This window comes from Colletotrichum spaethianum (genome assembly GCF_022836535.1).
Source record: "Colletotrichum spaethianum MAFF 239500 DNA, contig06, whole genome shotgun sequence".
Classification (NCBI taxonomy): domain Eukaryota; kingdom Fungi; phylum Ascomycota; class Sordariomycetes; order Glomerellales; family Glomerellaceae; genus Colletotrichum; species Colletotrichum spaethianum.
The window spans coordinates 545,283-572,678 of record NW_026054776.1 but is presented as its reverse complement, the minus strand read 5'-3'; the positions used below and the strand labels follow the sequence as shown (position 1 = coordinate 572,678).

At 42.8% G+C, this 27,396-nt stretch overlaps 6 protein-coding genes across 6 annotated transcripts; 4 read left to right on the top strand and 2 right to left on the bottom strand.

The window, feature by feature from the left end:
* Positions 1-9,308: 9,308 nt before the first annotated feature.
* Positions 9,309-10,064, bottom strand: ColSpa_03193 (xylosidase/arabinosidase; the record flags this gene model as incomplete). The annotated part of the gene is made up of 1 exon (XM_049269405.1): positions 9,309-10,064. One exon carries the CDS (start codon positions 10,062-10,064, stop codon positions 9,309-9,311), a length of 756 nt encoding a protein of 251 aa, XP_049125362.1.
* A 2,054-nt stretch (positions 10,065-12,118) lies between these two features.
* On the top strand, positions 12,119-12,352 carry ColSpa_03192 (uncharacterized protein; the record flags this gene model as incomplete). The annotated part of the gene is made up of 1 exon (XM_049269404.1): positions 12,119-12,352. The coding sequence occupies one exon, from the start codon at positions 12,119-12,121 to the stop codon at positions 12,350-12,352; it is 234 nt and encodes a 77-aa protein (XP_049125361.1).
* Positions 12,353-16,759: 4,407 nt separating this feature from the next.
* On the top strand, positions 16,760-18,013 carry ColSpa_03191 (alkaline proteinase; the record flags this gene model as incomplete). Its single annotated transcript, XM_049269403.1, has 2 exons — positions 16,760-17,068; positions 17,120-18,013. The coding sequence occupies 2 exons, from the start codon at positions 16,760-16,762 to the stop codon at positions 18,011-18,013; spliced, it is 1,203 nt and encodes a 400-aa protein (XP_049125360.1).
* Positions 18,014-19,066: 1,053 nt separating this feature from the next.
* On the bottom strand, positions 19,067-20,323 carry ColSpa_03190 (putative NADH dehydrogenase; the record flags this gene model as incomplete). Its single annotated transcript, XM_049269402.1, has 1 exon — positions 19,067-20,323. One exon carries the CDS (start codon positions 20,321-20,323, stop codon positions 19,067-19,069), a length of 1,257 nt encoding a protein of 418 aa, XP_049125359.1.
* Positions 20,324-22,916: 2,593 nt separating this feature from the next.
* On the top strand, positions 22,917-24,263 carry ColSpa_03189 (5-methylphenazine-1-carboxylate 1-monooxygenase; the record flags this gene model as incomplete). The annotated part of the gene is made up of 1 exon (XM_049269401.1): positions 22,917-24,263. The coding sequence occupies one exon, from the start codon at positions 22,917-22,919 to the stop codon at positions 24,261-24,263; it is 1,347 nt and encodes a 448-aa protein (XP_049125358.1).
* A 1,246-nt stretch (positions 24,264-25,509) lies between these two features.
* On the top strand, positions 25,510-26,592 carry ColSpa_03188 (putative endo-beta-1,4-glucanase D; the record flags this gene model as incomplete). The annotated part of the gene is made up of 3 exons (XM_049269400.1): positions 25,510-25,564; positions 25,632-25,991; positions 26,129-26,592. The coding sequence occupies 3 exons, from the start codon at positions 25,510-25,512 to the stop codon at positions 26,590-26,592; spliced, it is 879 nt and encodes a 292-aa protein (XP_049125357.1).
* Between the last annotated feature and the right edge of the window lie 804 nt (positions 26,593-27,396).

Sequence of the window (27,396 nt, the reverse complement as noted above, 5' to 3'; positions counted from 1 at the left end):
CTTTAATAGCAGTAGATCTATATAATATAACCCCTTATAAAGCTCTTAACTATAAGACCCCTTATAAAATAAATAATAATATAAAACCTAATATTAATAATATAGTAACTTTTAGATCTATATATTACTATAAAAATAAAGATCCTAAGATAAAAAAGCTAGATAATAAAGCTATAAAAGCTATAGTACTTAACTATAGAAATAATATATATAAAGTATATGATTTTCAAAAGAAAACTTCCTTTTAAACTAGAGATATAGTTATTCTAGAAAATCAGTTTATACCTTTTACTATTAATAATAATAATTAAAATATAAATAATAATATAAATATAAATAATAAAGAAAATAGTAGTAATAATAAGATATCTCTACATAACTATAAAAGTAGAAGAGAAGACTTAAATCCTAGAAGTATAAATATAAAGCTAATAAATAATAATAATATAATAAATAATAATAATTATAATAATTATAATTATAATAATTATAATAATAATAATAAATCCAAGATAATAGTAGAAATTCCTAAGCAAAATAATAATAAGCTTAAAAACTATAAATGGGTAGTAGACTAAGAAAGCGCTTTATATACTATAAAAGACTACCCTATAATTAAACCAATACTTTCCACTATAAATAATCAAAATAATAAAATAAATAGGTTTAATAAAGCTATATATATCCTTACTATAACAATAAATAAAGACCTTACTACCTATAAAAAGGCTATAATCTCTACTTCTAGAAATAAATAGATTTAAGTAATAGTTTTAGAGGTTAATAACTTATATAATATATATACTTAGATAATACTTCCTTTACCTAAAGGAATTAAGCCCTTAAGAGAAAGATAAGTATATAAATTAAAAACAGATATAAATAATAACCCGTTAAAATATAAAGCTAAGTAGGTAGTATAAGGTTTTAATTAATATATAAGTATTAATTATCTAGAAACCTTTAGTATTACCTATAAACCTAAGAATTATAGAGCTATATTTATAATAGGAATAAAGCTAGGCTGGTTTTTTAGGCAATTTAATATCTCTAATGCCTTTTGCTATACTAATATAAATAAAGAAATATAGGTAAAATTACCTATAGGTTTCTCTTATAACTATAAAACAAATACCTTAGAATATATAAATAATATAATAAAAAAAGTTTTATATTATAAGCTTAAAAAGGCCCTATATAGTCTAAAACAGAGCCCTAGACTTTAATATAAGTAGTTAAGATCTATAATTATAAAACTAGGCTTTAAAGAATCCCTTTATAATAAAGGTATCTTTATAGCTAATAATAATAATATAAGAGCTATAATAGCCTATTACATAGACAATATAATAATAATAGCTCCTATAAATAAAGATATAGAATATTTCTATAATAATGTAAATAAAGATTTACAGATACAAGACTTAGGAATTCTATATATATTTTTAGGGAATGAAATGTGTATAGATAAAATAAATAAGATCTTATATATTTATTAAACTAAATATACAAATAAAATACTAGAAAAGTATAATAAAAAGAATACTTATCCTTATAATACGCCTATAAATCCTGCTATTAAGCTTAGAAAAAATATAAAGTAAGCAATAAAAGAAGAAATAACTTAATATTAATAAGAAATAAGATCTCTACTCTTCTTAAGTCTTAAGACTAGGTCAGATATAATATATCTAGTAAATATATATGCTCGTTATATAAGTAACTTATCTAAAGAGCATTTTATTGCGCTTAATAGGATATAGGGATATATAAATAAATATCTTAATCTAGGATTAATATATAACTATAATATTAATTTATAGTTAGTTATATTTTTAGACTTTAATTAGGCTAAAGACTTAGATAATAAAATGTCTACTACTAGATATATAAGTACCTTAGGGTACTATAATATAATAAGCTAAAATAGTATAAAACAGAAGACTGTTGCTTTATTTACTTATAAAGCTAAATATATAGCTTTATATAAAGCTATAAAGGAATTTATATACTTATATAACTCTTTTTTTTTTATATATAATAACTTAGGGTTAAATATAACGTTAAATAAGCCTATTATTTTAATAGATAACGAGGCAGCATAATATATAACAGAAAACCTAGAGCTTTATAAGAAATCTAAACATATAGATATAAAATATCACTTTTCTAGATAAGCTATTTATAATAATTAAGTCTCTTTATACTATATCTATATAAAGAATAATATAGTAGATATATTTTGTAACAGACGCTGACAGTGACGTCGGTCGCAAGGACCCTTTGACTCTATGGCCTAACCAATTGACCCAATTGACCCAAAAGATCCGTCAGTGCTTGCACGCGTGCAAGCCCTGCTGTTAACACTGCTTATATGCCCTTGTGACGTACAACCATTGGGCTAGGGGAGTTGTGCTGTTATAACTATACCCCCTCCTAGGCTGCCTTGTCCCTAAGGCACACATAGGCAATGCAGACCCCTAAGGTTAGAGTTAGCGATGAGACAAGTCCTACCCCGCCTTTCACTAGCGCTCGCCTTGATAGCCAGGGATAACTACGGGAATTGAACTTGTGACGGCAATCAAGCCTTTCTTTGCCACATGCCAAGTCCAGCAGCTGTTAGTCTGACTGTATGCGTGCAAGCATAATTGTAATAGACGCTGATAGTGACGTCGGTCGCAAGGACCCTTTGACTCTATGGCCTAACCAATTGACCCAATTGACCCAAAAGATCCGTCAGTGCTTACACGCGTGCAAGCCCTGCTGTTAACACTGCTTATATGCCCTTGTGACGTACAACCATTAGGCTAGGGGAGTTGTGCTGTTACATATTTACTAAATCTGTTAATAAAGAAGTATTTAAATACTTTATAGAGACTATAAATCTTAATAAAAAGGGGTTTTTACTTAAAGAAACTATAGATAATAAAGAAATACTTTCTAAAAAGAAAGTAATATAGCTTAAATACTAAGGTTTCTTTTTTATAAAATTTTTTTTTTTCCCTTAAAAGGTTTTTAACTATAACTATAACTATAACTATTTTTTTTATAATTTTCTTTATATAAGGTTTTATAAGTTTTTATATAAGTAAGTTATATTTATAACTTAGATATAACTTAAGGAGAAAACTAAGAATTAAGAAGTAAAATTCTTATAATTCTTATATATAAATCTCTTTATAACTCTATAACTAAAAGTCCTATAAATATATAGTTATTTTTTCTAGATTCTTTTTGAAAAATAACTTATAAAAGTATATATTATTATATATAACTATACTAATATAAACTACTGTAAACTAATGTAGTCTACTGTATATAAACGCATATACTTCTAAGCATTACATATACCGGCGCTTATGCTTATCTATAGGCATATATAGGTATATATATATATATATAAGAAACTATAAGTACCTCTTAGCGCTTAGATATACGCTTAGATATACACTTAGATACTATACGTATCTAAGGGACTTTCTATATAACTAAGAGATATCCCCTCTACTTAGACAGTTTTATATGAACAACGAAGATATAACGAAACCTTAACGGTTAATATATATATACCTTTTCTGTCTACCTTTATTCTTCTCTACTTTTCCTTGTGACTATTTATGAATAACCCCCTGTTATTCTTAATGTATTTATAGCACTAAGAAGAACAAGGAGGATAATAAGACTAATACCTAGGCCTTACTATTCCCCTGTTATTCCTTTCCCTTTTATTATTTATTTATTTAGGTTTTTTTTTTTTTATTCTTAAAATACTTAGCCTTTTAAGCTATATTTACTTTTTAGTTTTAATATTATAAAAAATAATATAAAATACTAGCTATTATATTACCTAGTTTTTTAGATTACTTTTCTACTAGTACCTTATTAATAACCCTTTACTTATAGACTTATTATAGCTCTAGTCTTATATTCCTTTATAGTTCCTATAAGTTCTTTTTTTCTTTATACCTTTTTTATTTTATTAAATACTATTTATTTTATCTTAGTCTTTTATAAGTAATAATCTAGTTAACCTTATAAACGTCTATATTCTTTTTCTTAATAGGTATCCCTTAAAGCTTCTTTAGTATCTTATAGAACTTCTTTAGCTATAACAAAAAAAACACATTATAAATATAATACTTCCTCTTTACATCTAGCTTATAAGCCTTTTTTTTAGTAATTACCTATATAACTATAAAAAGGCCTAAGTATTTATTAAATAGCTTCTTTAATAGTTATTATTATTTAATAAACCTTACTAATAATAAAACCTTTTCTTTTACTTAGAATTCTACTTTTATTTTTTTAGTATTATACTATTTCTTATAAGTTTCTATTAAGGACTTTAATATTTTCCTAGTAGTAGCCCTTCTATTATACAACTACTTTATCTTTTCTTTAGCTATTAGTACTTCTATAAAGATTTAACCTTTTAGCTTAGCATTATAAAGGTTCTATAAAAGATATCCTATAAGCGTTTCTACTAGTACTATATAAATAGTACTATACTATAACCTATTATAAACAAATTTAGCTATTAATAGCTACTTAGCCTAGTTATCTTACTCTAGGTTATAGAAGGCTTACAGAAAATACTTAATATTCTAGTTTTACCTTTCTGTCTACTTATTAGTCTATAAGTAGTACGCTATACTAAGTTTTTTTTTAATTACAAGTAAATAGTATACTATTACCTAGAAGTAGCTTGTAAATAGTAACCCTTTATCTAATATTATTACTACTAAGATACTAAATTATAAAAAGACCTTCTTAACTAAGAAAGTTACTAGCTAATTTACTATTATAGTTTCTTTTATTAGTATATAAACCATGTACTTAATAAGTTTGTCTACTATAACTAAGATATTATTATAAGTGTTTCTAGTAAATCCTTTTAACTTAAATAGCTTTATAATAAAATTAAGAAAAATATATTCTTATAGTTAGCTTAGTAAAGAAAAAGGTATTAGCTTTTTATAAAGTAAATAGTATTTTAGCTTAGTCCTTTAATATATTATATATATTTTAATATATTCTCTTATATCCTTTTTTAGTAATTTCTAGAAGAACGTTTAGCTAATCCTCTTAATAGTCTAAGTTATCTCTAGGTATTTTCCTATTAGCTTATTATAAAATATATAAAGAAGCTATAGCTTAGCTATATAGTTTTCTAAAACAATAAGTTTACTTTTATAGTATAAAGTACTATTTTCTCCTTAGGCCTAGTTATTCCTTAACTATCTTTATCTTTATAATTAAATCTTCTTATCTACTACTTAGGCTTCCTTTACTTCTTCTTTAAGGCTCTTAGCAAGTTATTCTAGGGTTACCCTTTAAGTACCTAGTAGCCTACCACGTTATAGTGTCGCTACTCTACTTACAAACTAGCTAAAAAAGTTATCTAAGAACATATTATTTACTTTCCTTTTCTCTATACCTATAGGCTGGTAATCTAGTCTTTTTAAGAACCTATTAGCTATATTTTCTTTTCCTAGTTAATAGTTGATTTTAAAGTTAAAAAGGAATAAGTCTTATAGTAGTTTTACTTAATAAAAGTTAAGTTATAGCTTAGTTATTAGGTAATAGTACCTTAGGTAGTTTATTAAGAATATTATCTTATACTAGGTATAAAGAAAGTAATACCTTTAATATAGTACTACTTTATAAATTACTAGCAGCTCTGTTTCTAGTACTCTATATCTAAGTTTAGCTCCCTTTAATTTCCTTAATAAGAATACTACTAGATACTATACCCTCTTATAGTTTTAGTAAAAGACTATACTAATTACAAAGTTTAATACATTTATTTTAACATAAATAAGTAGTATAAGGTTAGAGTAATAGAGAATAAAAGCCTATATAAATATAACCTATAACTTGTAAAAGGCCTCTATTATATTCTTAGTTATTACCTACTCCCTTGTTACCTTTATAATTAGCTTATCTATAAGTAAAGTATATACTTTTAAGTAGTTCTTAATAAACTATTAATAAAATTCTATGAATCTAAAGAAAACCTATATTTCCTTTATACTAGTAAAAAGTAGCTACTCCTTAATAGCCTAAACGTAGTCCTCTTTTATTATAATCCTTTTACTTAAAATCATAAACCTAAAGAAACTAATAAACTATATATAAAAAGTATACTTATTAAGGTTTATATAAAGACCTATAACGTCTAACTAGTAAAATACCGTCTTTATAGTATTCTAATAGCTCTCTTTATCCTTAATAAAAATTAAAATATTATCTAAGTAAATAATATAAATTATATCTACTAGCCTAGCTAAGGTATTATTAATATAAACTTAAAAAGTTATTAGTATATTTATTAATTTAAATAGTATAACCCTATACTTATAATAGCTATACTAAGTATAGAAGGCTATCTTCTACTTATCTTTAACATAGATCTTTACTTAATAATATATATCCTTTAAGTCTAGTTTTATAAACCACTTTACTTTTACTAGTTAGTCTAATATCTTACTAATAAGTAGTAATAGTATATAATTCTTAACTATAATCTTATTTAGTCTATAGTAGTTAACATAAAGGCATAACTTTCTCTTCTTCTTTAGTACAAAGAGGATTAATACCTCTACTAAGCTCTTTAAGGGTCTAATTTACTCCTTTTATAAGGCTTTATTAATATACCTCTTTAATTCCTTTAACTCTTTTACTACTAATAAATAAATAAGCCTAAACAAAAGCTTAGTCCCTAGTTCTAAGTTAATAAGGTATACTCACTTGTCATCTAGCGCAGGTTTCACTACAAGGCTAACGTTAAAAATATAAGCCTACTCTTTGTATTCCTCTAATAAAATAAACTCCCTTAGCTTATTATTATTATCTTTTAAGTAGACCTTTAATAAGACCTCTAGTAAACTACTAATTTTTCTATACTATAAGTAATATATTATTAGCTTATTTATTAAAATAGCTTATACTTCCTTTTAGGCTCTTTAGATAACCTTCTTCCCTTATACTAGTTATAAGTAGCCTTTACCTAATAAGTATATTTATCCTATTATAAACTATACTAGGTTTAGCTTTACCTTTTTCTTTTAAAAGATCCCTAGGATTATATTATAGTAGCCTTTATTACTAACTTAAAAGATATAATACTAAGACTTTACTACCCTAAAGTTATCCTTTACTTCTATCATTAACCTCCTTATCCTATAATTAAAGGCCTTCTTTTTCTATATCCCTTATAGTACTAGTTTCCCTTAGCATATTACCTATAGGACCTCCTTATATATTATTCTCTAGTATAGAACATTCTTATTAGCTCCTAGGTTAATTAATACCTTACTTTTCTGCTATACGCTATTTACTTAAATATAAAAGTCTACTTTAAAACAAAAATATAGCCTTTTATCTTAAAGTATTTAAATACTATTAACCTTAGTAGCTACTAGTAAATATTATTTCCCTATATACTATAGTTACTTATACTTATAGTATTATTCTATAGTATAGTTTAGAGAAATATAGCTAAGTTTTTTGTAGTTATAATAAGTAACTAGTATACTAGTTTTGTTATAAGATAAATAGCTACTCTTTTCTTTCTTTTTAACTATAAGCTTTAGTATAGGTATACTTACTACTAGTATAAGTATACTTGTTATTAATATAAGTATAAGCATAGAGTATTATCCCTTTAGCTTATTAGTTATTACTCTAATAAGTGTTACTTATAGCATAGTAGTAGTCTATTAGTTTCTTTATTCTTATAGTTCTTTTATATAGCTATTAAGAATATCTTTTATATAACTCTTAATAAATATCTTAACCCTCTTTATAACATTATTTAACTTTTACCTTATACTTAGAAGGCTTTTTACTAAAATATAATTCTATAAGTCTAGTATAAAGCAATTAAGTATATATATTACTTACTACTTCTTTAGTATAATATTAAAATACTTTACCTTAGTTATTTTATACTAATTAATAAACTTTTAATATAACTAGCTTAGCTTCTACTTTATTTTATCTAGCTCTACTATTACACTAAAGGCCTATATATTATTATTAACTATACTATTTTATAGCTATATCTTTATTATAGCTTATATTATATTTATAATTTTCTTACTATAATAAAAAAAGATATAGTCTTTTTATTTATAAAATAAGTTATTTTCTAATAATATACTAATAAATTATATTTTATTCTTATTAGCTATAAATTTATCTTTTATAATATTAAAACGCTTTTCTAATTTAAATAAAAAATCCTAAAAGTTATCTTAGTTACTTCTCTTATATTAAATAAGAGCTAGTTACTTAATTAATGTATTAGTATATAGTCACTTAGGCTTTAGCTATAAGGTAATAGATCCCCCTTAATAGTTATAAATAGTCTCTAAAGGTGCCTTATTTCTTAAAGCTATAATCTACTTAATATATTTCTTCTTTTTTGCTTTTATTACCTTAGTTTCTAAAAGATTTCTTAGTTCCTTCTCCTTTAACCCTTCTAAGTTAATTACCCTCTATTACTCTTCTAGTATAATACTACTAGTATTAAGAGTAAGCTACTTAAGGGTAACGCTTTTATATAAGTAAATAGCTAATTAAAATTAAATAGAAAGTACTATTATTACCTTAGTAGTTAATATACTTATAGATAAAAAGAAATTAAAACATATTAAAAACTAAAGTTATATAAAGTAATAAGGTTAGTAATAAGTATAAGTAAAGGTAAGTATTAACTATTATTCCAATCTGCCTTTTCCCCTAGGTCTACTACAGCTGCTCCTTATATGCCCCCCAGGTCCCCCCCCTTAACTAAGCCTAGTTCCCCTAGCTATAACACTAATTTAGCAGCGTTATACTATTACCTTTCTCTAACGTTAGTCTTAGTGGCTAACCTTTGTTATTGGAGTCTGTGTTGGCTGTGTAGCTAGAATCCCTTTATAATCCCTTGACTATGTGCTGGTGCGGCCCCCAGCTACCCCGCCGACGGCCCCACTAGTGCCGCGCCGGTGCCCCCCCCCCTCTGGGCGCCTGACACATACCACCTTCTGAGCAAGTCTCGGTTTCAACACCAGATGACCAGGCCATTGTCTCGGCTTCCTGACGCACGTAGGGGTTCAGGACGCCAATCTGCGGCGGGCCGGCCGTTGTCATTGTCAACGTAGGAATCGAACCATCGCTTCCGTATGTGAACTTCTCAACGGCGACAGAACGTGTGTATCCGCTTCCTCCCGGCAGCGCGCCATTGTGGTAGAAGAAGTACGAGTTGCCCTGGAAGTCGAGAATCCCCGGGTGGTTTGTGAAAGAGGCTCCAGCCGCCGCCATCACCAGCCCACGGTACGTCCAGGGTCCGGTAGGCGAGGATGAGGTTGAATATCGGATGTCTTCCGAGCAGCAGTTGGCGGCGTAAACCATGTAGCAAGTCGAACCGCGCTTGTAGAACCAAGGACCTTCCTCATAAGCAGATGGCCGGAGGTGCGGGCGCCGAAGCCTTGTGGGGTGAGGGTGACGCGGTTTACACCGCCGGAGTAGGAAATCATGTCCTGGTTCAGACGGACGTAGGACAATTTTGGGTTTCCCCAATACAAGTAAGCCTGGCCATTATCATCGATGAATACAGTGGGGTCAATCTCGTTGTTGTCGACAAGTGGCTTGCCAAGGGCGTCCCGGTACGGTCCTGTGATGGAATCGGAGACAGCAACGCCAATGGCCATGGACCCCGTCGTGCGCCGGATGGGGACGTAGAAGTAAAACCTGCCATTACGAGGAATAACCTGTCCAGCCCACGCATTGGCGTTGGCCCAGCTAAAGGTAGCTAGTGAGGCCATGACGCCATGATCTTGCCAGTTGACCATGTCACTGGTCGAGTAGGCGCGCCAATCCCGCATATTGAAGCCAGTGGATCCGTCTTCGTCATGGCCAGTGAAGACGTACACCCGGTTGTTATAGACTAGTGGTGCTGGGTCCGTTGTGTATATAGTCTGCACGATTGGGTTATTGGCACGTGCCAAGCCAGCTCCATCAAAGAGAGCGCCGAGGAGCAACAGAGCTGGGGTGAGCGCGATCATGTAGCCGAGCATTGTTGAAGGTTTCGAATAATTCATCCCGACGGTAGAGATTTTTAAGCCGCGTATGAGCCCTCAGTTGAAGGTAAAATAGCCAGTGTATTTTTACTCCAACTGAGACTCGACTTTCTTATATAGCATATATCAATGGGTATTTATGACCTATCCTGAGACAACTCCACGTCTTTGGCGCCCCGGGATTATACCTTTGTGGGGGCTCCCTATCATGTTACATGAGAGCTGCATTGCTACCTGTTTGCGGTTCGGGCCAAGAGGAAATGTTCCGTCGCCAGGAACCGTGCCACTTTGGGCCAACTTCATCTTCTTTGAGGCACCGGAGGTGTGCCGCCGAATTTGGGGTTGAGATCGACGGCGTCTGGGGAAATTGTCGGTCAACATCCCTACGAATACGGCCAGGTATTTGACAGGAACCAATCTCCATATATGCTTACACGAACTTTATTCAAGGAAGCTTGCATTGGTAGTCTTAATGCTCGAGATCGCGGGCCAGATGTAGACGAAGCTGGTCTCGAAAGGCTGTAGACATATAAGAGCTTTGTTGCGCGATGTGGTTATCGGTTCCAGATGCGAGGGAGTGCTTCACTTATCGATATAGGGTGAACCGGGGATTTGAGTCCATCACATAGCCCTTGTTGACAAATATCTCAGCAGCGCATCATCACACCAGAAAATAGCGCCCATCAGGGGAGGTTACTCAAATTGGAGGCAAGAGTTAGGCGGCATTCACAAAGTTACTTAGGGGCAACCCTGCAAAATTGGCTAATTACAACGTCCATCTGCAAGGCGTTGCGCGCCTATAGGATCCTCGTACTCTACTACCCCGCGGTGTCCATTAGTCTTTCTTTCCCTCCATTCTCCAACTGAGACATTGTTCTAACAGGTACTTTTCTGCCACTTCCTAGTTAAATTAGGGATGCAAAAGTATGACGGTAGACCTGAGGCCAAGAAGTGGTAGAATGTATTAGAGTCACACCGACTTCGTAATGCTGCTCCAAGCGCTCAAGCAAGATTCTGCCCTCTTGAACCTACAGCAGCCTCTAGAAAGACGTGCTCTATAACTTGGTTATGCGTTCCTTAACCTCTTTATTAGTGTATTGTATGTTCACTGCGCTTTCGCCACGATATCTCTTTGTTACTCTCTTCTGTGAGATTAAACATCAGGGCTTTTCTTGTGATATTTTTGTTTCTCGTTCTAAATCAACCCTTTCCCTTGATAATTGTGGCTTGTATTGGTAAATGTTTTGGTATACCTCGAATGTGGTCTCATGCGCTCCTGACAATGACGTTCTAGATCCCAACACACGTATCCTCGTTGTAATGCTCTCGCCCAAATGTGGTATGAGGTCTCATCGTGCCACATTGGGCAGTCATGGGGGGCTAAAGATTTCAATACAAAATCACGAGGGGAGCAAAGACGGTGGACTAGTAACGAAGAGCTTGAACAGAGGAAGCAATAATGCAACAAGAGACAAAGTGAACAAAATCGAAGAGGCTTTGGGAGCTTATCAGTGAATCCGTGCAAATATTTGTTGCCATAACATGAAGACTGTTTGCGTTATCGGTTGAGGCGTCTGTATGTAGGCAATAATATTGTCACATGGAGGGCAGCATCTTTGATTCTTGACCAAGGAGGTACAGAAGCCTTGGAGAAGGTCTGTTTTCAAAGTGAACGAAAGCCCGCCAACTCACTGCGGCTTGTAAAGTTAATCTCTGAAAAAGCGTGGATACCGCATTCACTAGAGAAAACAAGATTGGCCACAGTTTGAGCTCTTTCACTGAATCCGATTCAAGGGGGAAGAAGTGACAAGAACCGCCAACATTCACAGCAACTCCCCTGGAAAAGCATAAAGCTGGGAGTTTTCTGTTCCGTTCAAATACTACCATCACCATCTATCAATAACGCTAAAAGTCTAGAGGAGATAAAAAAAATCTTTCTCAAACCACCTACAGCATGTGCTACAAACTCTACATGGCAGCCGAGTACGAGTGCTTACATCTGGGCGTATTCTGGCGATACGAGAGATGTCAGGCTGCCAGGATTCGCGGACATGATTGCGATCGCGAATACACCACACACCAATGGATTGAAGGTGTTGTCGACACTGAAGGAGGATGCCGCGATTGTCGTGGTGACGGTCTGGGAGTGGGAGAGGTCCGTTACCGTAACGAAGAAGGTCACATTGACGGGCAGAGGTGACCAGCTGAATGTGCTGAGGAACCCGAAGGAATCGAGGTCTAAAGCAACTTTGGGAAGGAAACTGTTGCTACTCGAAGGAGGCTGAGTGTACCACGGTCGGAGAGGGAGATTTTGAGAACAAGACCTTCTGGCATAAGCTTCGTCATTGTTCTCAAAATGGCGAGGGTTGCTTGGGCCGCTGTTAACAGGGAATGGAATGATGCTCAAAGGGAAGGTGGCTATGTCGTCGTTGGCCATCACAATTCAGATGTATGCCGAGACAATTAGAAGCCAATGGCGCGCCACTCAGTTGCCCTATTAAGCAGGTGATGAAGATGACCTGACGGGACGCCATCGGTGCGTCTCTTGTGTAAACGTTGCGCGGGGTTTCTCAGCTGCGGCACGGGAGTGTGCATTGGGTGTACAGACGGGCTCGGCCGGATCGCTAGCCGGGTCTATGTATTGCATGGACCGATGTTCACAGACCCGAGCAATTTAAGTCTGTTTTCAGCGCTTAGAGACGCAGCTGGGAATGCGTGTGAGCAGTAGGTGATGCGATGGTTTGTGATTTATCCATAGACGATGGGGTAGACGATAGGGTAGACGATAGGGTTAGCAGTTAATGAATAATGACATCGTAGGCAGTGATCTAACAGTATTCATGAGCAAGCTACCCAGAGCTAGCTCGGGGTGAAGTCAACCTGAATTGAACATCAGCTACCAGGATGTGTGGTTCAACACGGTTTATGGTGGCGTTGCGGAGTAAACATCGTGAAGGGAAGGTGAGATGTGAACGCTCTAGCTCTCCAAAGAGCGCACTTGGCAAAAGCATCCTGTAGCTGCAAGACATTTGAGCTGGGGAGTTCTGTCAGTTTTCAAGGCCAAGAGATGACACAAGTCACAATTGCCGGCCGTTCCTGGGTATAGTTAACGAGTGTGGCAGGTGAGTGGGGTCTAGACCAGACTTCCCAGAGCATGCCACCATTATCGCAGAGGAATGCGTCACTGATGCCAAGCAGCTGAAGTCCTCTTCCAGAAGGTAATAGCGCTCACTCTAAATCCGGTTCTGTGCAGCTTAGAGCCTCACCTTGATGGCCACCTCCCTGTTCGAGCAAGCGATCGCGTCGTTCCATGTTTGGCGTCGGGCATGGCGCAAATAGCAAATGCAGGGCCCAACCGTCAGCGCCTATGAGATGTCGAATGGAATTGCAATGGCAAGCACACCAAATTTCCCTTGTGTGACTAGACTACTCTGTAAAGGGGTGCCGGTGATGCTGCCGGAGCCTGCTGAGTGGGTTATTGAGAACCAGTGCACCGGGAGTCGATACTGTCAAATTAGACCACCTCTGAGATTGACCGAAAAAGACCTCACAAGTAGACGCCGGATTGTCTAACTTCAGCTGAGGTTCCCAGAGCAGATGAAATGTGGAATCGGGGGTAAACCAAGCGCAACAAGGAAAAGCGCCGGCCATTTGGCCCGTCACCCCACGCCAAGCTTGTTCTCGGCAGCGGTGCGATTCGTGTCAGAGTGCTGTATCTCTGAGGCGGGGTGCCCACGGGCTGAGGCTCCAACTAAGTCCCTTTGCGTCCTCTGAGTCAATGTAGCGCTCCCTTCCTGTCCTACTCAATGTCTTGCCTTCGTGTTGGGTCAACTGCCGTCCGAGACTGTTCTGGAAGGAGATAAGAACGTTAGGTGGCGCGCTATAATCTGAGGGATGAGAAGGTTTCCGGATACGTCGTAGCATTTGATGATATGAAACAAGAATCATAGCAGCAGCAATAACAGGAACAAAGCAGATTAGGGTGCGGAGTTGTTGGTGGTCTGGATTGGGTTCCCCAATGCAGAGCAAGCTTCGCGGGTAAGGGATATTCTAAGCTAGTCCTGTCAGCTGCGTTAAAGCAGACAGACCCGCTACTTTATCGTGTCATGGGTGCCGTCTGGCTATGCTCGGGCCACATAGTGCACCTGTGGTACGGAAGCAAGCTCCCCACTTGCCGCCGGCAAGGAAGTCAACGGGACCCGCTTGGCCGAGAGGGGACCGGGCAGTACGTACAGCTTTCTCCAGCATGTGATTGACCAGGTTGACAAGGCATCTTACCGGTATCTGTCCTGCTCAGGATCCATCACCCTTGCGCTTTTCCAATACTTCTTCAATCATTCCCGAGACATGCGTGTTCAGTTCTCTTTGTGTTGTGATTGAGTTGCTTTGCTGCTGCTTCAAAACCGGAGAATCACAACACAAGGAGAACTGAACACGCATGTCTCGGCCAATGAACCTTACCACATTCCGACCTCCAGCTTGTGGAACAAAGAAGCTGGGGCTTGCTGACAGTGTGCAGGCCATAGTCCGCCAAGGATGTTGACCAGGAACCAGGGGCTCCTCATTAAGGCCATCCACTAGCCTGCGGGAGTTTAGTACTTTGGTTTCCTCGCTCTACAGTAGTCGTATGCGCGCTCATGTCCGCCTCAAGTCCTGCCCCCAGTTATTGCAGCCAGCGACAACAGCAGATCAGCTGCCGAGATCTGTTGTAGGCCAACCGGGCTATCTCGACATCCAGTGAAGATGGCACTACGGCCTCCAATCCTACGTCCTCTGCCTCTGAAGCCCTAGTAGCGCCGTGAGGGAGAAAAGCTCCTGTGGGGCCCTCGCCTTTCCCCTCTTTCTCCACACAAGCTCTTCGCCCTGAGGAGCGTCTCCCTTTCCAACGCCCCAGTTACTCGACTGGTTACATCGACAGGCAATAAACAATGATATGATAAGCACAGACAAAACTAGGACAATTTATAGGGCGTGCCTCCATCGTCGGTGGCTCACCGCATCTCTGCTGTGATTGCGCACACTCATGCGGGGCATCGGACGACTACGAACCGCCATGTCCACCAATAGTTATGAGCCGTAACCTACCGTCGACCTGCCCTGCAAAAGTCCACCATAGTCGCAGACTACGGACAGGCAACAATGTGCTAATCAGCAACAGAAGTAGCATCGCGGCACTTCAGTCATCTGCGGTACCCATTGCGACTTTTTCGCCATCCTCCGCAGTCCTCATCATGAACCGCAGGGTCGCAATTGGCAGTCGATCATCAAGTTAGCCCCCATTCCCTTAGAACATGTCATCCCACCCTGATCGCCAACCGTCGCGCTCCACAGCCTGCATCCAAATGGGGAAGGCGAGATATCAGCTGGGGTTACATCGCCCTCATGTGCTAGGATCGACTCCTCCCCAACGAGCTACGATTCGATGCCGCCCACGATTGTATGTGCCATCTATTCTCTAGGTACACCGGATTGGAGCGCGACTTTTGGTGAACATAGGACCTGGCAAGGTTACAGTATAGATAGAGATCTCACAAGGGTCAGTTGGCTTCCTATTGGCACTAAAGCTGTGATTACCATGGAGGGGCACTGCCAGCAGCATGTGCTGCCTGCTCTTCCTTGGATCTCCTCCCCAGCCAAAGAAAATCCTCAATTGTGGGCCGTTCGACAGGGGCTTACGCGGCGAGAATTTGACAGGGCCTCGTTTTAAGCATAAAGCAGTTTGGCACACCCGTTTGATGATTGTGCTGGACGTTGCGGTGAATAACCGACGTTCAATAATGCTTTTGGCGTCTACTCTGATTGGTGGCTGTCGCATCGGAGAATGCTTCCCGCATCTCATCGGTGGCTGGAAGTCAACAGACATTGGGATCCTCTGCCTAACTGCCGCTGTCGTCGCAGCAGCATTACTATTGCCTAACGCGCCTGGTTACCAAGTCTATACGCGATCGAGTCTCCCCACCACTGGATGCACACATTTCCTGGCCATGATCCTTGCGTTACCTGCTTGTCTTTCGAATTCAAGACTTATCTACTCATTGGCTCACTGCAAGCGTGTGACGACATGATGCTCAAGATGCCGGCAATATTTGTTTGCTGTCCAATCCCCGAGGGCACCCGCAACCATCTGATAGCCTCGTTGCATTGCCAAGCCGACCTAGCATGCTTCCTACCTTGCATGTCTTGCCGCGTCGCTATCATCGTTTATCAACTTCCTATTTTCGATTCAGTTGCACGAGCTTTCGAGATGGTTAGTTTATGTCGCCACATGGCGCCATTTCCGCTCTCCTTCCCTACATTGTATCGTCTCATCGATTGCCCCGTTCACAGTGCAGCCATCATGACCTGTCTGCAAGGTTATTCGAGGGCTTGATGCTGTTGATGTTAGCGTGGGACGTGTCTGCGGCTGTGGCTGCTAGCTGACAAGGACCGAGATCGTGTACGTACTGCTTCCCAAAGAACGCCCCTGAACTCTGTCTGCAAGCGGCGACAAAGCCATTACCAAGGGACTGGATTAGCCAGCCACATCAAACTCGTGGCCCAGAACCATATGGCAACTCCACAAACCCGATGGTGAGACTTAGAGATATATAACTTGCCTGGATATCCCACGATACTCCGTCTCTCTTTACTCACTCACTCCTCATCCTCTCACAGAATCCCAACTCTAGCATCTCGGTCCTCCCTCAGACACAATGGTCGGCTTCAAGCGTTTTGCAATGCTCGCAGCCGCGGCTTGCGCCATCGCCGCCCCCACCCGCCACGAGGAGCGTGCTGAGGCCACCGCCCAGACTGTTGACGGCAGCTACATCATCACCCTCAAGAACACTGTCAGCCCCGATCGCCTCACTTCCCACTTGAGCTGGGTCAACAATGTCCACTCTCGTAGCCTCGACCAGCGTCAGTTCACCGGAGCTGAGCGCACCTACTCCTTCAGCAGCTTCCTTGGATACTCTGGCAAGTTCGACGATGCCACCATCGAGATCATCAAAAACAGCCCTGATGTATGACCTGTCCCTGACATCCTCGTGAGCATCATGCTAATATTTCAATAGGTTGCTGCCGTTGAGCGCGACCAGATCTGGACCCTGTCTGCCATTGTTACCCAGTCCGGTGCTCCTTGGGGTCTGGGTACTATTTCCCACCGCACCTCTGGATCTACCCAGTACGTCCATGACAACCTCGCTGGCACTGGCACCTTCGCCTACGTTGTCGACTCCGGCATCAACATTGCCCACACCAACTTCGGCGGCCGCGCCTCGCTCGGCTACAACGCTGCCGGCGGTGCTCACACTGACACCCTCGGCCACGGGACTCACGTCGCCGGCACCATCGGCTCCACCACCTACGGTGTCGCTAAGCTTACCTCCCTGATCTCCGTCAAGGTCTTCGTCGGCAACTCCGCCTCTACTTCCGTTATTCTCGCCGGTTACAACTGGGCCGTCAACGACATCACTACCAAGGGCCGCGCCGGCAAGTCTGTCATCAACATGTCCCTCGGTGGCCCCAGCTCCACCGCCTGGACTACTGCCATCAACTCGGCCTATACCGCCGGTGTCACCACCGTCGTTGCTGCCGGTAACGAGGCCCAGAACGCTGCCAACGTCTCCCCTGCCAACGCTGCCAACGCCATCACTGTCGGTGCCATTACCAGCACGTGGGCCATTGCCTCGTACTCCAACTACGGCACCGTCCTCGACATCTTCGCCCCCGGTAGCTCCATTCTGTCCACCTGGATCGGTTCCACTACCGCTACCAACACCATCTCCGGTACCTCCATGGCCTCTCCTCACGTTGCTGGCTTGGTCAACTACCTTCAGTCTGTCGAGGGCCTGGCTACCCCTGCTTCCATTGTTGCTCGCATCAAGGCTCTCGGCACCCCCAATAAGATCACCGGCACCCTGAACGGCAGCCCCAACCTCATCGCCTACAACGGTGCTGGTGCGTAAGCAATTCAGTCGATATTTGTCGAGCGACCTCAAGAAAAGCAACTGGGGGATGAGAAGACGTTCTACTCCCCGCAAGCTAGAATTGCTGCTCGCCCATTGTGCATATGAAGGAGTTGGGACCTCCTCATTACGGACGAGTGAGCACGGCTCCCCTTACGATGGAATGAGATATTTGTAGGACATCATGCGTTGATGTCGAACTATGGCTCCCTTTTTAATTTCACAATTTCCTTTTTGAGGACATATTTGATAGGACAATAAAGTTGATGCATCAGAATATAACTTTCGCTTTTGATGTGAAGTCTAAAATCGGGGTTGAGGTCTAGAGCATGGAGATCAATGAAACCCGGTTTTCAACCTATTCTGCTTGGCAAAAATGGCTCAACAGGCATTTCGTACCCGCTTGCAGTACGGATACTGGGGACCACAACGCTTGGCGGCCCCCAAGGATCTCATGTCATTATCTGCCTACAGTACTAGGTCATTAGTTTTTGCACAGCAATAAGAGTAAACCAACCAGTAGCTACAGTGGTGTGATGAGACACAGGAATTAAGGTGGTGTACTGTGAAGTGACTCCAAGCTAATGGGTCCCTCTGTAATCGCTGATTGGGTTATCCTTATTGCTATGAAAAACTAATGAGCTAGTACCGTAGGCATCTGTCGTCTCTTCTAGCCGAATAGTGGAGATGCAACCGTAGCGATCCTTTCATTTGAGATGGTTCTAGAGGCCTCGGAACGCTAAGTAGATGTGGTATCATAGTCAATCTACAGCACAGAAATTTCAATTTCGCAATAAGAAAGTCACAAAACACGGATCATGACATCGCCGACGCACACGTCCAGTCAACTTAGTACAGTGACACACAATTACGTCATGGTTATTGAAATATACCCGTGACCTTTATCTTTAACGACAACGTGGCGGGTTGTTTATACTTTCGTCTAATGGCTGATTGCTTTGCGTATTTTACACGATTTGATCGAATCCATTCTTAACATTCAGGGACGACTTGTAGTACATTGTCCGTTGATCACTAACCTGAAGCTAATTACTACGGCCTCGCAATATCTCTCCCGGCAATCCAAATGAAGAGCCAACTGATCGAAATCATGATTTTTCTCCTCCAGCTCCTCGTCCATCCCAAACTTCCAGAACGCCAAGCAAGCCATGCACTTATACCTGTCCACTCCTGTCGACCGCCAATGATGCCATCGTGACGACCCAGATATGCCAGGAGCGCCCGTTGTTTGTAAGTGAAAGGTGCAGCCTGGGCATCAGAGTTGAGTACACTGGTGAGGTACTCACCCTTTTGCAGTGCCACTTCTGCCAATGTTGGCAAAGATTCACCCTCGATATCGGCTGCATCCCCGAGCGCATAGACGCCCTCCATGGGACTCCCGTCAGGTCTCAGTACCCGAAGATACTTGTCGGTGAGGATTCGAGGTAATCCGCCCTCAGGCTTCTTCACTTCCAACTTGTCTACCAAAGGGTTCACCTTATTTCCAGTGGCCCAGATGAGCAGTCCGTAGGGCAAGCGACCATCTTCTTTGGTAAAGATCGCATCGGCCTCCACCTTCTGGATGTGGGAACCTGTCTTGATCTTGACGTGCTTTCCTTGCAATGAGCTTGTCGCGTATTCGCTGAGCCGGGCGTCGAATGTGGTGAGAATTTTGGGCGCAACGTCGTGAATGGTAATGTTCAATTTGCCGTCCAGATGAGGGAACAAGAAACGCATGTCCTCGAACCATAAGTCCCATAGTTCAGCGGCTGCCTCGATGCCGATGGCACCACCGCCGACGATACGGATGTTGAGATAATCTTCCTGGTCTTGCTCGCTGGTTGTGGGTAGCGAGGCTTTGTCCAACATCTGGAGTATGCGCTGCTGAATGAGGCGTGCATCATTCGTCGTCTTCAAGAAAAGAGCGTGCTCTTTCGCTCCCGGCGTCCCAAAGTCTTGAGTTGTGCATCCTGGCGCAATGCAGATCTTGTCGTATTCGACCTCGAAGTAGGTTGGGTCTTCATTAGCGGTAGGGGCGTCGGTCTTGCACCGAACTATGCGCTTCTCGAAGTCGATGTCCTCGGCGATCGCTTTGTAGTAATCTTGGTCTGTCCTATGTTTTCTTCGGACAGGCTCCTCCGCCAGGCGGAAGTTGAAAAGACCGCATGCTGCGCTGGCGAGTAACGGAGTATACTGGATCGTTCGAATTGGTGAGATGACTTTCACATCGTATTTGTTCAACGAAACTTTCTGAGTGAGGGTGAACCCTCCCCATCCAGTGCCGATGACAACTAGAACTGGTTTCGACATGCTGCTTCTGTCCGCCTGGTGTTGCTATCCAGGTATGCAATGCGCATTTCTTCGCACCGCTGGATCCTACTGACTACTTATTCTCTTCCCGATCCTAGCTCTTACCCGATGCGAACATATCAGTCTTACGTCACGCCTCCTCAATTGTCCATTCGCACCAAGAGTTGTTCGCAATTACGGTTTCGTGGGTTTCTTGGATACGGAACGTCATCGATTTTTCGGGGACTGGGGGCGTAACGTGCTGGGGAAGCTCGGAGGTTGACAGCTCGTACGGGAGCTCTGACTGGGCGAGCTCTGCCTAGTCCGAACCTACACAGATGCCGGGAGATCTCCGTGTTCCACCCGGGCCCACTTTGGGCGGCTGGATTGGTCCGGTTGACGAGAAGGGTTCATCAAGAAACCAATTTCTCGGGGGAGATGCCGGAAGGCTTACATCAGGTTGCAATTGCGGGGAAGGCAGCTTCATGCCTTGGCGAGGTTTCACTGCCGGCTCTTGCGATGAGTACGGGGTTAGAATAAGAGCTCGAGATGTTTAAGTGGAGAAGTGTATGATGATATGTGGAATGCAGAAAGCGCTGCTTTCAAGCTTGTTGAAAACCATTACAGGATGATGTTCCTTTTTCATTGTGATTGCCGTGGGGAAAAAAAGTGGCAGTGGGGAGGCATTATAAATAAATGAGTCTCCATAAATAGTTTTATTTCCTCGCCAACTTCTCTCTTCCAATGCCTGAGCTGCTCAACGGTTGGAGCAGTAAAGCGAGTTTCTTATTCCATCCCAGTGTTCACACCCAAAACCTACAGATCTTCATAATCCTCTTTAGCATAAACATCTCCATCCACAAAAGTTTCCCCTTCAAGCAGAGAATTCCCCGTACGACAAAAGACCAACATCCAAGTGGTTATACATCGATCCTCTGTCTTTATATTACAGGACAAAACACGCCATCTGATCTTCTGCCAAACCAACATTTAATTAAGTCATTCAATTACAGCCTGCGATTCCTTCACTATACCGGTGATCCCGACCTAAATGTCTCGGCAGCCTTAGTTACTCAGCTTCCCACGCCCAATGCCATGTCAAAAAGGGCAACTAGAACTAAGCAGTTCTATATCATTGGATTTATGGAAGAGTCTCCCTAAGCCCATACAGTCTCCGGTTGCTAACACGTCCACTAATCTGCAGTCTCGCTCCAGATTATCATGAGATAATCATGTAATCAGTATTCTATAGGGTTAAAAATCCCCAACCCATGGGGACTCATGGATACCCAGATGAATGGGTTGGGTGAATGGGTCAACCCATGAAATGGGTTTTTTGGGTTTTGGGTATTTGGGTATTCTTTTTTTTGGGTATGGGTATGAAAAGTCCCCAAACCCAAATGATAAGACAAGAATGGGTTTATAGGTTGAGAATATTTGCTGTGTTTTCTGCTTATTACGTGACGGATACCCAGAATACCCATATCCAGGAAACAGAAATCCCTATTTGGGTATAACCCAAGAACCTATAACTACCCATAATCTTGAAAAAAACCCATAACCCATTTCAACCCATAACCCATATGGGCCCCAAAAGAATCCCCATGGGTCGAATGGGTTAGAACCCAAATGGGTACCCATGGGGATTTTTAACCCTAGTATTCTATCTATCCAAATTTGTTCTGCAAGAGTTTGACGTCTGATACATGACTATTGAAGTGGAGAATATTTTCTATGGCACGGGGTCTCAAGTGTTTAGGGCTGTGTGCTCTTCATCATTGGAGGTAATTGAAGCTGTTTGAAGCAACTACTAAAGAACCAGACAAAAGTGGTGACTCACATGTATGCTGATCGCGACTCAATCACAAGCAATGTCACAGACCTCCGTTTATACTGAAACGAGCAAGACCATAAGTATGCTGTGAGTTTGAGAAATATTCTGCCCGACTGCTATGTCGCGCGCCAGTGTTACTGCTGCATAGTATCCATTCACCAAAAGCTGGGAGGGTATATACCACGCGATGGCTCTATGACGGCTCTATTTTTATTCTGTTTCGTGGGCAAAAATATACAGCTCGTCCAGTAAGGCGAGTTTGGATAAGGAAGTACTATAAGGCTGTGACAATACACATTCATCCATCCGCTTTTTGAGCCACCAAGTAGCAATGTCGCTAAGTTTCTCTTAATCCAGAGTGGGCCCCGCTAACAAAGCTGTAGGACCTGGAGAACGCTGATGGAGGGAAATAGCATGGTTCTTGTCACTAGTTGAGAGTGCATTTGCGCGGGCAGTTGATCCCTCTTGCCATGATGATGTGGCGAATCATGGCTCTGCCAATTATGAAGTGCCAAGCAAGGCTTCACATCTTCACTCTTTGGGTCGTGGTGGACCTAGAAATTTCTGCCCCAGAAGGCGGCAGTTGTATTCGGCAAACCTCGAATTGGGTCCAAATTGACTCCGAATTTCGGGGCACAGTTTCAATTATTGTCATCCGAGTATTTGAGTCAGAAACAATACTCTAGTCATAGACTTGCAGATTGCAATTCTAGGACTGTCTCCCTCAACTCCAACCTACTTACCCTATTTATACGCGTCGCATTAGGCCAAGTCAGCGACATGCCATTCTTAGAGCCCCAGCCCAAGATCCTTATAACCGGGGCCGGCATCGGCGGCCTGACAACGGCACTTTCTCTACACGCCGCTGGCTTCACAAACATCCACCTTTTCGAGGCCTCGCCACAGCTTACCACTCTCGGGGTTGGAATCAACGTTCAGCCTTCTGCTGTACTTATTCTTCGCAACCTCGGCTTACTCGAGGCTCTCGAAAAGACTGGCATCAAGACCCAAGAGCTGAACTTTTACAACCGCCATGGACACCCCATTCTCAGCGAGCCAAGGGGCCTCAAGGCGGGTTATACAGTTCCGCAGCTGAGTATCCATCGTGGTGAATGCCAAATGCTTCTATTGAGCGCTGTCAAGGAGCGACTAGGCGAGAGCGCAGTCAACCTCAACCATGCCCTGACGGGGTTCTCTCAGGACTCTAAGAGCGTCACGGCCGACTTCTCCCAACGTCGGGATGGCGCGCTGGCAGCGCAGTCCAGCGTAACGGGCGATATCCTGATCGCCGCCGACGGAATCAATTCGACCGCACGGAGGATCCTCTACCCGAACGAAGGCCCGCCACGATTCTCTGGCCGCATGCTCTGGCGCGGCTGTTTGGAACGCGTCCCGTACCTCACCGGCGCGTCAATGGTGTGGGCCGGCCACGCCGACCAGAAGTTCATCGCCTACCCGATCAGCCAACGATCGGCGGACAACGGCAAGAGCCTTGTGAACTGGATCGCCGAACTGCGGATCAGAGACAAGAACGATGAAGATCTTACGCCCCCAAAGACCGATTGGACAAAGGCCGTCGATAAGTCTGCGTTCGAGAGCCAGTTCCGCGAATGGCGATGCGGTGGCCTCAATGTGAAGGACCTCATCGACCAGACGGACAAGGTGTTTGAGTTCCCCATGAGCGATCGTGATCCGGTTGAACGTTGGAGCTTCGGCAGGCTTACCCTCCTCGGGGACGCCGCGCACGCCATGTACCCTATCGGATCCAATGGCGCGTCGCAGGCCATCATCGATGCGGAGACGCTGACGAAGCTTCTCAGCGAGAACCCGGATGATGTGGAGGGAGTGCTGAAGGCGTACGAGGCTAAGAGATTGCCGGCTACAGCCAAGATTGTGATGGCGAACCGGGGTAATGGACCGGACCACGTCTTGCAAATATGCGAGGAGAGAGCGCCCGATGGCTTCAAGAATGTGTACGATGTCGTTCCCAAGGACGAGTTGGAGGACATCGGGAGGGTGTACAAGAAGGTTGCCGGGTTCGAGATGGAGAGTGTGAACATCAAAGCTAGAGAGACTGAGGGTGCCAGTGAGAGATTACGACTGCAAAGTCCCAAGGATTGGATTTGAGCGATTCAGTATCTAATATCAGAGAGTGGAAAAGAGTAAAAGTACATATAATCCAAAGCACAGCGAACGACTACGGATGACTAGCTCCGAACCTAGGCGTTACCCAAATTTTCCTTCCTAATAATTACTCTTCTCACAGCCGTACGGTCGCTATAGAAAGCGAGTCGAGGACTCGCACCAGAGAATTATGCTAGTTTAGAAGAGGGAATGTACACGTTTGGTTGCACAAAACGTTGACAATAGATCCTTGGGGGCAAAGACGAGACTTCTCTATGATCTCAAGAATAACCCCTTTGGATGAGTTCATGCAACCATGGTTTCCCTAGATTGGGCTGCTCACTGTTTCCGAAATGTGAAATTTGAGAGGTGTAACTTGTTTGTCTACCATTTTGCATAATGATTCAGTGTTGTTGTATTTTTTACCAGTAGGTATTATTGGCTAGGAAAGCCGTCAGTTGATAATGTTCTCTGAACTTCATGAATACGAGTGGAACAAGGACTGAGCAACCGGAAGGCATATCACCGATCGGGAGGGACCGAGGTGCTCGGATATGAGATTCACGAATTAGAGCCGAAAGAAGCACCACGATTTCACTTCCGCATTGAGCGTCACGTTCGCCGAAGAAAAGCAAGACAGTGATCCATAACCCACTTTCTCCCAAGTTGCGAACCAAAGAGAGCATTTGACGACACCGTATCTATGAGACCTCGTCAAACCGCAGTTAACTGGATAGTCATCATCGGGGAGGCGGCACGAACTCCCACTTTGGTCTTGGCAGAGAAGAGCTGCCGACACAAGGCCGGTGGTGGTTCTTAAGGGTACCATTTTTAATCTAATCACCCCGGATGCGGAGTTGTCACACGGTAATACACTGGGTACTAGCGGGTGCCCGCGTAAGAGAGGGCAAGGGTGGTAGTGTTACCATTTCTCGGAGGCTCGACTCCCGGGCCGGCATGGGGCTCAAAGTCCGGTGATGCAGATTCGTGGAATATGACCCCATTGTTTTCGCCGGTAGTTCGAAACATCGTCTTGGCCTCAAGACTATTGGCATTCTCATTTTCATTCCATCGAGATTCTGGGATAGGATCGTTGTGTGTGCCTCGGAAAGACTATATAAGGATGAGGCTTTCGAAGTAGAGTTGATAACCTCTGGTTGATAGCCAGAACATAGGACTCGTTAGTCAGAATAGCCTTAGTGCATCTTGTTCCAGTCTCCGATAGCATCTTCTTCTCTCGAACGCAAAGATGAAGCTCTCTGCTGTTATCGTCGCCTTGGCTGCTGCCTCGGCCGAAGCTCACTGTACGTATCCCTAAGCAACACACAAGCTTACCTTACAATAAAACAAACTGAACTTTTGCTCGATCAGACACCTTCGGCCGAGTCGTCTACGGCGGAACAACCTACCCCGAGTGGCAACACGTGCGCAAAACGCTCAACTTTTACAGCAACGGCCCAACGGACGGCGTCTCGTCGACCCAGATCCGCTGCTACGAGGCCGACGCAAAGGACAGGGTCACGGTGAAGACGCTCCCCGTGACGGCGGGCTCTACGATCGGGTTCGCGGCCAACTCCATCGTGGGACACCCGGGGCCGGCGAGTTTCTGGATGGCAAAGGTGCCGGCGGGTCAGACGGCGGCGACGTGGGATGGCAGCGGAGCGGTGTGGTTCAAGATTTACCACGAGAGGCCGACGATCACGAGCAGCGGGCTCGAGTGGGCATCTTTCAGTGAGTTCTCCATATATTTGTCCAGGAAAACCCTTAGAGCTACGAGGCGAGAAGGAGAAGCAAAATCAGCGTATGGAAAAGGGCAACGAAAAAATCAGATGAAGAAAAATCGGAAAGAAAAAAAAAAACCCCTCAAGCCATCCCGAAAACCGGATGGGATGAGAAAAAGCTTGCAGGTTTCAAAAAGAAAAGGGGCGGCCAACGTTCTGTGGGAATTTGTGGAGAGTTCGTGAATCGCGCCGGCTTTCCTCTGCATAGGGCTGATTCAGTCGACCAACGTGTGGATGCGAATGCTAACGAGAATCCCAACGTCACAGACAGCCAGGTGCTCTCGGCCAAGATCCCGTCGTGCATCGCGTCGGGCGAGTACCTCATCCGGGTCGAGCACCTGGCGCTGCACGGGGCGGGGACCGAGGGCGGCGCGCAGTTCTACGTCGGGTGCGCGCAGGTGTCGCTGTCCGGGGGCGGGAGCACCAGTCCGTCGGGGCTCGTGTCGTTCCCTGGGGCGTACAAGTCGACGGACCCCGGAATCCTGTTCCAGCCGTACTGGCCGACCCCGACGAGCTACACCAACCCGGGTCCCGCCCCGTTCGCCTGCTAAAGGAAAAACGGGCCTGGGCTCCACTTCCCGTCGCAGGGACCGTAGGGTATATGGTGTGCATCCGGCCTGCCTGCAAGGCAACGCAGCGGAGGGAGCGAGAGGAGGGTGTGATTCAACTAATTTCGGATTGTTGAGCTTGATTCAGTGTCAGTGGCGGTCTTTCTCCAACGTCCGACGCCGCCGATGCCATGGGACGCGATGAATCGAACTATAAGCGGATGCAAACGCGGGGTTCGGCACACTAGCAAACAAAAAGAAACAAGTGAACAGACACCCCAGGTCACCCGCAGAAGAAGGAGCTGGAGAAATGGAGCTCGACTCGAATTTGACGGGGAGGAGAGGCACCTAAGCGGACCAAGCGGACGTTTGTCTCCTGTCCATTGCAATTTAGCTTTTGGTCCCTTCGGTTAGGAATTTCGATGGACGGTGCAGGTCCGCGCGTCGCTGCTTGGCGGAAACCAAAGGAAAAGATTCTCGCAGGGGGAGCCGCCCATCGCCACGCCGCAGGGATGGCGTGTGGTGGTCAAGAATTGCGGGGATTGCTACGTCATGCACGCGTGAGACGTGGCGTCGTCGGAACTGCTGAGAAGATCATCGTACCTTCCATCCTCCTCCTTGGGCCTGTTTTGTCTGGTCTGTGGGCGTGTGCATCTCCTCCTTGGGCGGTCACGCCCCCGGCCATCTGTGATGCGTGTTGCAACGCCTGTTGGGCCCGATGTTGTTTTTGGGCGTCTGCTACCTTGCTGAGCTTTTGCTCCGTTCGCTTTTCCAGTACAATACACTAGTGCAATCATGTTGAAGTAA